This window comes from Diabrotica virgifera, chromosome 1, assembly GCF_917563875.1.
Source record: "Diabrotica virgifera virgifera chromosome 1, PGI_DIABVI_V3a".
NCBI lineage: Eukaryota > Metazoa > Arthropoda > Insecta > Coleoptera > Chrysomelidae > Diabrotica > Diabrotica virgifera.
In genome coordinates this window covers 165,880,292-165,892,329 of record NC_065443.1, presented here as the reverse complement: position 1 = coordinate 165,892,329, position 12,038 = coordinate 165,880,292, and the positions used below count along the sequence as shown (strand labels likewise).

General features: G+C 33.9%; 1 protein-coding gene across 6 annotated transcripts in view; it reads right to left on the bottom strand.

The window, feature by feature from the left end:
- LOC114339763 (anoctamin-5) overlaps window positions 1-12,038 on the bottom strand; it is a 202,643-nt gene that overhangs the window by 102,053 nt on the left and 88,552 nt on the right. For all 6 annotated transcript variants that reach the window (XM_028290443.2, XM_028290441.2, XM_028290442.2 and 3 more), the window contains one exon: window positions 3,981-4,141. In XM_028290443.2, coding sequence (XP_028146244.1) covers window positions 3,981-4,141 — 161 coding nt within the window. The remainder of the gene's footprint in view (window positions 1-3,980; window positions 4,142-12,038) is intronic.

The following is a 12,038-nucleotide window of genomic DNA, read 5'->3' as shown; positions in this document are numbered from 1 at the left end:
TACACCAAGGAACAGATAGAGAGCCATTGCAGGATAAATTGGCTGCAACTGCTCATTAAACGTGATGCGAATGAGCACCACATGACCTAGAGCTGCATAAACACCAATGAAGGAAATAAGCTATTACTCCAGTTTGTTATGGAATATGATTTAGATATATTAAATATAGGAAACAAACCAACTTTTCTAAACTACAAAACGAAATGAAATAATTGATATAACAGTGGCCACGACTAATGTACCTAGAGCTATTAAAAGAGGCATGTATCAGATGATGTGTCTCTTTCGGACTATGTGTGTGAAGTAAAGATATTGTCTGCGACATCTATGGGTTCATTCATCTAACCATATTTGACTTTGATTCTTACAAAAAAATCCAAAATTAATACAATAAAAATCGGCACATCTGTTTTGAAATAAGAGATAATGAGTCTATCAAGGACACTTATTGTAACCCTCATAAATCCGAATGGGAAGCAGATCAAGCGGATCTGGAATATTAATTAGGCAGGGTTAAACGACCGATAAGGTAAATGCTGTACCTAAATTTCAAAAGGTTGTCATATCAGCGTTCGAAGACAATTCCTTGAAAAGCTTGTAAATCATAACACATGGTATCCAGATTGGTCTAAAACTACAGAAGGATCGGGTGCAGAACGTACAGTGAATGTATTCAATAATCTTGCATTATTCAAGAAAAAATAACATACGGAGTTTTAAACTTACGTGGATCAATATATCCTAATCATTATCAATATATCCTGAAATCCTAAACAGCGAGATAGAATATGCTATAAGGAACACTAAAGGGATACAGCTGCAGGGCCAGATGAAATTCCTGTAGAATTGTTGAAACTTATAGACGAAACTTATGATGAACCTTTTTAACACAATTTATAGAACAGGCATTATACCAAAGAAATGGCTCTCCTCTACTTTTGTCACAATCCCAAGGACGAATAACGCTAGAGAGTGTTCAGATCACAGAACTATAGCAATGATGAGCCACCCATTGAAAGTATTTTTAAAAATAATGCACAAAAGGATGTGGGATGTAGGAGGATTTCCTGGTTGCGAAATTTAAGGGAGTGGTACGGGTGCAGTTCAATACAATTGTTCAGAGCTGCAGCCAACAAAGTTAAGGTTGCTGTGATGGTAGCCAACTTTCTATAGGAGACGGTACTACAAGAATAGGAAGGATCAATATATGCACAGATAGTCAAGGGGCTATGGGAATTCTCAGGAGTCTTAAGGAAGTCGCTAGTCTATTCAGAGAAGAATGCGATAGACTAGTGGAACATAACAGTAGGTGTCAAGTCTTCGAAGAATACAAGGCAACGAAAGAGCTAATGGACTTGCTAGAAGAGGATCAGCTACAAAATATTTCGGTCAAGAATAAGAAAAAAAATATTGGATAGACACCCGCTCATAGAGCTGAAGTACTACGGAAAACAAACATAAATCAGACAGAATCATATTAACAGATTTTCTACCTAGACATGCACCAATCAAAGGAGATCTACATGCAATGAGGGTGTCTTATAAAGATCTAAACTACAAACCCTATGGGAGAGAACGTGAAGTAGTCGACCACAGCACGAGTGCAAGGCACTAGATCGCAGGCAGCATGCACTTTTTGGGTACTACCACGTAACTTCAAAACAGATGATACCTGTACAAGCTGGTACAGGTTTCGGGAATTCTGGAATGGCTACAGTTCTGCAATTGGATTTTGTGTTTTCTAAATCTGTTGAATAATGTTGTTTTTAACAGTCTCAGCATTTCTGTTACATTTTCATTGTGTTTTCCACTTATTATCTTCATATCAAACGTAAAATGTACATAATAATTATGATGATTGATGATTTTTACGGATCAAAGGAACATGATCGAGTTTAACAGCTGTATTCGCGCTGCATGCCTCGAACGTATCTACCCAGAGGGAGATCGCCTGCGCATTAGGCGTTCAGAGGGAAAAATTCGACCTTATTGAACGTCCAATTTTGTAATGCGCAGGCGTTCTCTATCTGGGTAAGTTCGGGATTGCAGCGAGAATACAGCGAATATTTTCTAACCATAAAAAAGTTGTCCCTCGTGACATTCTTAAATAACCTAGAAAGTTAGTCTTTATGTCGATGAACTCTTTACTAGTACCTACCTACCTAAAAAAGTGCATATAATGTTAACCTACCTATAGTGCATTAAAGAATGAAAAAATTTTGAAATAAAAATTCATCTTCTTCTTCTTCGTCTTTATAAGCAATCTGCTTGTTCATTGGCGGATTGATACCTCTATGGAAGGTTGTCACTCCATTTTTTGCGCGGTCGGCCAATACTTCTTCTACCGATTGGTGATTTATCTCTTGCTATTTTGACCACACGTGTCTCCCCCATTATGGTTATGGGACTATTCCATTATTTTTTTTATATTTAGGGCCCATTAGTTTATACACTGTACGTTACAATGTCTTCACTCCTCTTTCGATCTCTCAGCATATTTTCTGTAATTCTTCTCAGTACTCTCATCTCTACCGTTTCTGGTAGTTTTTGTGTTGTGGCTATATCGGGTCTTGTTTCTGATGCATATGTCATTATTGGTCTTACACTGGCTTTATAAATTCTTGCCTTCATCTCAGTGTTAACATGTCGGTTTCACCATATAGTGTTATTAAGGCATCCTGTCAGTCTATTTGCGTTTTGTACTTGATTTCTCACTTCTTTGTCCAGGTCTCCGTAACTTGACAATGTAACTCCAACGTATTTTACTTCCATTACTTGTTCATTACTGATACCATCAATTTCTATTTTACATCTGATTGGTTCTTTACTGATTATTATGGTTTTAGTTTTCTGAGACGAAACTCTCATATTGAATTCTTTTGCTATCTGTGGGCTAATCTTTGCAGACTATCTTCATCTTGGGTTATCAATATTGCGTCGTCTGCGTAGCAGAGAATTTTTACTTCTTTCTTTCCCATTCTATATCCTCTTCCCTTGTTGACGTTTTTGACGACTTCATCCATATAAAACCATATAAATAGAAACAGGATAAAAATTCATGGAATGATTATATTATCAACAATATGCCCACTGTCCTATATTTGTCCACTGCTGAACGTAGGTCTCCCGTAAAATTTTCCACCTATTCCTATCTTGACCTTCTTGCATCCCAACTTTTTGTGATGCGCTTTTATATCATCCATCCATCTAGTCGGTGGTCGTCCTCTGCTACGATATGCCTCTTGTCTTGGTCGCCATTCCAGAATCTTTCTGGTCCATCTATCGTCCGTTAATTTGGCAACATGTCCGGCCCAACGTCATTTAACCATGGCTATTCTTTCAAATGCATACGTGATTCCTGTTCTTCTTATTTCTAGATTTGGGTATTTACCTCTGACGGTAATACTTAGATTGATCTTTCCATAGCGTGTTGTGTAACTCTTATTTTATTTACTGTTCCTTTCCTGTTACTCTTCATGTTAGTGTTTCTGCATATGTAAGAACCGGTAAGACACATTGGTTAAAAAAATTCCTTTTTAAGGAAACTGGAATATTAGACTTCGTCTGGAATATATGATGTTCAATATACCAAAGGCAACCCATGTGAGACCTATTCTTCTGTGTATTTCAGTTGTCTGATTATCTCGGCCTAAGCGAATCGCATGCTTAGATATTTGTAAGCTATTACTTTGTAGATAATATGGCTTTCAATTTGAATTTTATCGCTGACTTCAAGGTTGGTTATAAATTATGTCTTTGAAGCGTTAATCTTAAGACCAATTGTTCTTGACGCTTAGAGAGCACTTCCAGCATTTTTGTAGCTTCATCAACTCTCTCAGATGTTAAAAGGGTATCATCGGCAAACCTTAGGTGGTTCAGATCCACTCCATTTTTATTAATTCACATATTATTCTTTCGTTCAAATAGCACAAATAACAAACAAACAATAGAAACAAACATTAGAAACAGAAAAAACTTACAAGTATTCTTTATCTCTACTGTAAATGGCAGTGAATCGATGTGCTTTATTAGGAAATGTATTTTCATCTACAAATACCCAGGTTCTTAGCTTATCCCACTGGTCGGTGATTCCGTCTATAAGAAAATTGGTTTGTCTTGAAATTTGTCGAAGTGCGGGAATCTAAAACAAAATATATTTATAGTCTTTTCCGTGCATATTTCGTTGCAGATAATCCATGACAAAAATGAGACATCACATAAATACCAAGCTTATTAGAATTTCCATAAGCAATTAATATAAAAACTACATAAATATTTATGGTTTTCATTAATCACCAACAATTACATTACCAGATAACAAAAAATTTACTCGTGTAACCGTAATTTTTTAATATGTACCTATTATATTATTTTTAAAACGATAAATCTGCCGGCCATATACATTATATTATGTAAACGCCTATTTCTAATATCGTTGACGTTTCATACTTATTGATAAAATTGTTTTACTCTTAAAAAATTTAGTGCGAGTAATCTGATAAATATTCTACAGAGTTGGACCTTTAAGAAAGGAATATATACCCACACCGTTTCACCGATTTTGTCCGATGATTAAAATTATACTTGAGACAACTGTAGCCGTCATGTATGTACGGTTCATTTGTACAGGGTGAGGCAAATAAAGGGCCTATTCGAAATATCTCGAGAACTAAAGGCAACCGAATCATAAAAATTTGAATTAAGGGGTTTTGAAGAGTTATCTATTTAATGAAAATATTTTCATCTATTTGCTACTTCCGGTTATACCGGAAGTTGCTTATAACTTCGTTTTTTTAAATGGGACACCCTGTATATTTTTACATTGTTGGATTCTCTTCGATGTCTTCTTTCTTAAAATATGAGGTTTTGTAATGTTATACAGGGTATTTTAAAAGATAATTACGTTTTTTTATTAATTTCGTAGCAACATTCACACCCTGTAGAATTGTAGTAGTTTGACATCCAAAACTCTACTTACGTTCAAATGACTTTTAATATAGTCTACTATTGTTAAGAATCATTAGTATAGCTAAATTTTTAATTTTAGTATACAGGATTGGTCGAAACTCGGAATGAGAATTTTCTGAGTTTTCTTAAATGGAACACTCTGTATTTTAGTATCGTAATGAAATGATATTTTATGGTACTTTTTTATTTCTGAAGCATTTCCTATACCTAACTGCTTTAATTTGTGCTTAATTGTTAATCGCACCAACAATCTAACTACGTAGGTATTTTGATAGCTAAACCATTTTTGGTAATTTTAAGGATCAGTCTGGATTAATATGTATTTATTTCTGAAAAATTATTTGTGATTGAATTTTTTCACGGCCAACCTAATCAAATTTTACGTATTTTTTGTTGCAATTAATGTTTAGCTTTAATCACCAATAACTCACAAATTAAAGCAATTAGGTATAGGGAATACTTATAAAATAAAAAAGTACCGTGAAATATCATTTCATTACAATACCAAAATACAGGGTGTTCCATTTAAGAAAACTCAGAAAATATTCATTTCGAGTTTCGACTAACCCTGTATACTAAAATTTCAAAATTTGCTATACTAATGATTCTTAACAATAGTAGAGTATATTAAAAATCACTTGAACGTAAGCAGAGTTTTTAATGTCAAACTATTACAATTCTACAGGGTGTGAATGTTGCTACGAAATTAATAAAAAAACGTAAATATCTATTAAAATTACCTGTATAATATTAATAACTCATATTTAAAGAAAGAAGATATTGAGGAGAATCCAAAAATGTAAAAATATATAGGGTGTCCCATTTAAAAAGACGAAGTTGTAAAGAGATGAAAATATTTTTATTTAATAGATCATCCTTCAAAACCCCTTCAGTCCAATTTTCATGATTCTGTTGCCTTTAGTTCTCGAGATATTTCTAATAGGCCAGTTATCTGCCTCACCCTATATATACGTGCCCCAACGGGGCACCATATATGTAGTTTTTTGTATATAGAGCCTTGCAACTTCTTTCTTGGTTATTTCGTCAAAATTAATGTATATGTAAGAAACCATACTTCACATATATCTTCTAGGCCACGTTTTTCTCATCGTGTGCATTTAAAAACGCCCTTAATAAATAAATAAAAAAAGTGTTGGTCCCATGGGACCAACGTGGCCCATTAAGGCAACACTAGTGTTGGTCCTATGAGACCAACGTGAAAGGGAACGCGTTAAGTTAGATACATATAGGAAACTTTTTTATTATTAATTTTACAAAAAAAAGTTACTCCCCATAAAAAGTTTTGCATGGTCTAAAACCCCAGATTCACCCATCAGATATCAAATTTTATCATTATACGAGGTATGTCTAAAGTATGAATCTCGCTCACGAGTATAGTATCTTTATTTTTCACAATATTGAAAATCGTTAGCATACATAGTTTGTTTTTTAACCAAGAGGAGTGATTCAAATTTACCGCGTTGTATTGCTTGTTTGTAATTGGTCCAACCGCAGGCAAGTTTACTTTACTGTTATAAAATTTTGACACTAGTGACATTTCGTAGGTTAATTAAGTTATATCGGCGATTTTTGTGCTTTCTGTGTTATTCCTTTAATTTTTAGATTGTTAGTCTGCTTTTATATAAAAAGCAGTTGTTTTTGGAACTCTTTAGCGACGTATTAATTTAATATAATATTTTGGATTACCGTTGAGGGCCGACTAGATCAACCAAAAAGAAGATGTATTTGATTATTATTCTAGTAACTTTCTTGGGTGTGAATCTGTCTTTTTAGTTTACTCCTCCTGGTTAAAAAATAAACCATAGTTGTTTGGAATTAAAAACTATATTCTAATAGGTACGTAATACCATCCTAATTGAAATTTTTTTTTTGAAATTGCGTATACCTAACATTATTTTCATTTATTACAGATATCATAACTCGTTTATTATTAATTTTACAAAAAAAGTTATCATAAAAAGTTTGCATGGTCTAAAACCGAAGGTGCAATCAAGGTATGTCAAAAAATATGAATTTCGCTCAAGAGTAAAGTACCTTTATTTTGCACAATATTGAAAATTATTATTATAAAAAGTTGTTTAGATATAAAAAATATGTTTCAATGTGAAATTACACCCGTCTAATTGAAATATTGTGAACGATAAAGGTGCTTTACTCTCCAGAATTTCAATTTTCTTTAAAATAATATAAAATATATTGACGAAACTTAATCGAGGAAGAACATTGTCATATTAGCGCTATAGTTCATCAGTTTCATGAATGTGTTATTTATAATCATGAATTCTAAAGCGTTTAGTTTAATTTTCTAAAAGAACAATAACAATTGCAGTCTCCAATAAAAAACATATTAAATTACTACATATACAATTTTGAAAAACACTAAATAAAATTCAAGTACCACAAATGTACAAAGGACATAAGAATTACTTATTAAAATAGAAAATGTGCATACCACATGTGGCAATAGTAATTAGCTAAACCAGTAATATTGAAAGAGGTATCTGTCAAACGTCAAACCTATCTTTCAACTGAACTTTGTTGGGGTAGGCAAATATTACTATAAGCAATCAATATTCAAAAATCAAAGAAATAGTTATTAATTTTTTTTTCTGTGAATTTGATGGCCTTGGCCGGGCCAATTAGCCAGACATTTTGTTATTTTAAAACAAACAAATTTGTTTTTTCAATCAGAGGAATTTTTTCTGTATTTCTAACTCTAAATACATAACAAACTAACATATTACAATTATTATCTAAATAATAAACTGTATTTGTTGTAAATATTTTTTTGTAAATTTTTATTTTTTTTTGTATTTTTTTTATAATTTATAATTTTTTTTATTATTATTTTTTATTGTTTTTTTTACTACGCTAAGACATAAACCCGATTCAACATCTCGGAGGTTTACATCTTCTTAGTTTTTTTTTCTTATTCTTTTCTTTTTTCAATTATAATATACAATAATTACTTAAATCTACAGGGTTTAAAAAAATAACAACAAAACAAACATGTTTGTTTTGTTTTAACCCGGGAGTAGTTGCGCTCACTTCTGTAACGTCGACAGTCGCGTGTGAGATTCTATCTCAAAATACGAATTTAAAACAAATTTTTATTTTGTACTATTTTTATCTACTTTTTATATTGAAAATATATATTTCTAACAATTTTATTAAAAAAACCTGTGTTATCGGCCACCTGCCAACATCGGCCACCTGTCCTAACAGCCAGTTTAAAAATTTCCCAAACCAATTATATGTAGACTACAAAAACTGGCAATACCGTCCACCTTTCTATATCAGCCAATAGTTCTTTCATTTTTAGTGGCCGTTACCTACTGAAAAATTTTACTCTACAATAAAACCTGTGTTAACGGCCACCTGCCAACATCGGCCACCTGTCCTAACGGCCAGATTAAAAATTTCCCAAACCAATTATATGTAGACTACAAAAACTGTCAATAGCGGTCACCTTTCTATATCGCCAATAGTTCTTTCATTTTTAGTGGCCGTTACTGACAGGCTTTACTGTATTACGAAAAAGGATGAAATGTGAGATTCTATCTAACGGCGCGACTACTCGCGGGTTAAAGCTAATTGGCTCTCCCCAAAGCCATACATTCCACAAAAAGAAGAAGAAGAAAAAAATTCCTACGCATGACTACACCCTTCCTCGAGGCACTTAGGAAATTTTTTCAAAATTGCAAAATTTTTCATCAAGTTATCGCGAAAAAGGATAAAAATTGAGATTCTATCTCATCGCGCGACTACTCGCGGGTTAACAAACATGCCTGCTTTGTTTTAACAAAATTTCTTAAATACAGGGTAAATTTTATTGCTACAATCTATATTTAAAGTTTTTGATATGTTCGTAAATTGTTTTTAATGTATTAATATCTTCAGAAAATATCAAATTGTTCAGGTAAATTAATAAATAAATAAATAAATAGTTAATAATTCTCATTACACATTGACTTATTATTTAACCTCACTTTCAATAAATTTTATATACAAATAGTGCTAAAAACAATCAATTTTTTCCATGTTTAGCTGCTACTTATGCTGTCAATATATACTATAGTTTATATTTTAACCAGGAGGAGTTAACCAAAAAGACAGATTCACATCTAAGAAAGTCACTAGAATAATAACCAAATACATCTTCCTTTTTGGTTGATCTAGTCGGCCCTCAACGGTAATCCATAAATATTATATCTATTAAATTAATACGTCGCGAAAGAGTTCCAAAAACAACTGCTTTTTATATAAAAGCAGACTAACAATCTAAAACTTAAAGGAATACACAGAAAACACAAAAAATCGCCGATATAATTTAATTAACCTATGAAATGTCACTAGTGTCAAAATTTGATAAATGTCATTAGTGTCAAAATTTTATAACAGTGGAGTAAACTTGCCTGCGGTTGGACCAATTACAAACAAGCAATACAGCGCGGTAAATTTGAATCACTCCTCTTGGTTAAAAACAAACCATAGAGCAGTACTTTAGAGAAGGTTGGAATAAAAGAGATGTAATTTCAAAATACAGAAGTATCCAGAAATAAGAACTTTTGTATTTGTATTTCTAATGTTCAAGCTATCAATTAGATACCAGTTTGTGGAATAATTATGTTATCGCACAAAGGTAAAAATTAAACATTCTATCTTATTTAATGTAAATATTATTACTATTTAATAGTAATAATATTAAATAGTAATAATATTTACATTAAATAAGATATAATGTTTAATTTTTACCTTTGTGCGATAACATAATTATTCCACAAACTGGTATCTAATCGATAGCTTGAACATTAGAAATACTGTAGCGGAAGAGAAATCTTGGCCGATCCCCGTATAACAGTAAACACCTCGAGAATGACGTAATCGGATGTGCTAGGCCTCGCCGGAGAATTCTGGAAGGTACGTCACGTAGGCGGAACAAGCCGATAGCTCGAGATGGGAGTCGATTGTTCCAGAATAACAACTGGGTATAAATACGGGCATATTTTGTGAATAAGTTTAGTGTATAAGATAAATTCGTCTGTAACTTATATAAATAAAGTCGTATATAAATTACGAACCGCTAGTTTTACTGTATTAGAAGTAATTACAGTAAATAACCGCTACAGTTGGTGTCGGTGTTCGGTTAACTTAGTGCGATATAAATAAGTGAATTACAGAGAGACTTTAAAAGACTTTTGAACTTTATTCGTCGGGAATAACCGGAGTGCGTTAATTGTTCGTATTCGGAAAGACTTTAAAAGACTTTTGGACTTTATTCGTCGGGAATAGTTAAAGTGCGTTGATTGTTCGGTATTCGGAAAGACTGTTAAAAGACATTTTGGAAAGTACGTGTGTGCCGACCAAAGATGTTGCTACAAGAACTTACAGTAAAACAGCTCCGTGAACAGCTCGAGGAACGGGATCTGGACAGCAGTGGGCTCAAGATAGTCCTACAAGCACGACTCGAGGATGTCCTCACGAAGAACGGAGAAGACCCAAAGACGTTCCACTTCCAGTCAGCAGAACAAGCAATCTTATCGAAATTAAAAACTGTTTCTGAAACGATCGATGATACTTCTAAGATAAATAATGAGAAATTCGAAACCATTTCTCAAAAGATCGATGAAACTTCTATAAAGAACAACGAGAAACTTGAAGAAGTTAGTAGAAAAAGCGACGAGAAATTCGAAAATGTTGCTAAAAGATTCGATGAGACTTCTCAAATAATTAAAGAGGTCTGTAGGCAAAACAACGAAAAACTAGAAGAAGTTTGTAAACAGAACAATGAGAAATTTGAAGAAGTTTCTAGAACATTCGATAAGATGCAGAAAAGTGTAGAGACCGTAGAAGAAAAGATCAAACAGCTAGAGAGCAGGATAACCGATACAAAAGTACAACCATCAGTTAATGCAGCAACGTTAGATCCTTTAATGAAAGATGAACTACCGAGAGACGAAACGTCGCATAATATGAGATTCAAATTACCACCATTTGATGGAAAGTCCTCTTGGTCCATATATCTTAGACAGTTTGAAGCTATTGCGACCGCCAATCATTGGACCGAACAAGAAAAGGCTGTTTCCTTGACTGCTGCTTTACGAGGTGATGCTGCAGATATATTAAGGTCAATTCCCAAGGGTCAAGAAAATTGTTACCAGACCTTGTTCACTCGTCTAGAAAAACGCTATGGAGATGCCCATCTACAACAAGTATACAAAGCACAACTGCGAAGTAGAAGTCAACGAGCAAGTGAGAATCTGCAAGAATTTGAAGCAGATGTGGCTCGTGTGGTGCGGTTGGCTTATCCAGAGGTGCCAGACAGCGTTTTAGAAGAAATTGCAGTAGATACCTTCGTCAATGGGCTGAAAGATAATGAACTACAGAAAGCTTTACGACTAGCAAGGCCGAAAGTTAAACAATCGAGTAATAACCGTGGAAAAAGGCGATAAGAGAAAAGATGAACGTTTGGTGGAAATGGTACGGAGGGTGATTCGTGACACGATGCCGAAGAGACGCATGAAGAGGGCTGGAAGAGTTGGTTCAAATACAGATGCTTCCTCGATACGGCCATGCAGTGAAAGTTGTAATCACCGGCTTAAAGTAGATGAACAGCTTTGCCCTGTGAGACGAACTACCGTCGTTAATGAGCAATGGCAGCCACAACAGTTACAAGAAGCCCAAGAAGACGATCCATGTATAAAAAGAGTATTGGATTGGATGCGTCGAGGTGAGAGACCTAGTTGGCAAAACATTAGTGCATGTAGTCCGGAAGTCAAGGCCTACTGGAGCCAATGGAATTGCCTGATACTAAAAGATGATCTTCTGTACAGAACCTTTGAGAACGATGATGGTACAGAATCTAAGCTTCAGTTGATTGTACCTAAAAGTAAAGTGTCAGAAGTATTGCGTCAGTTGCATGACGGTACATCAGGTGGACACTTTGGTATTACGAAGACTCTGCAAAAGGTTCGAGAACGGTTCTATTGGGTGAACTGTAAAGATGATGTAAGAAGATGGTGCCAGAAATGTGAACTGTGTGCATCCGG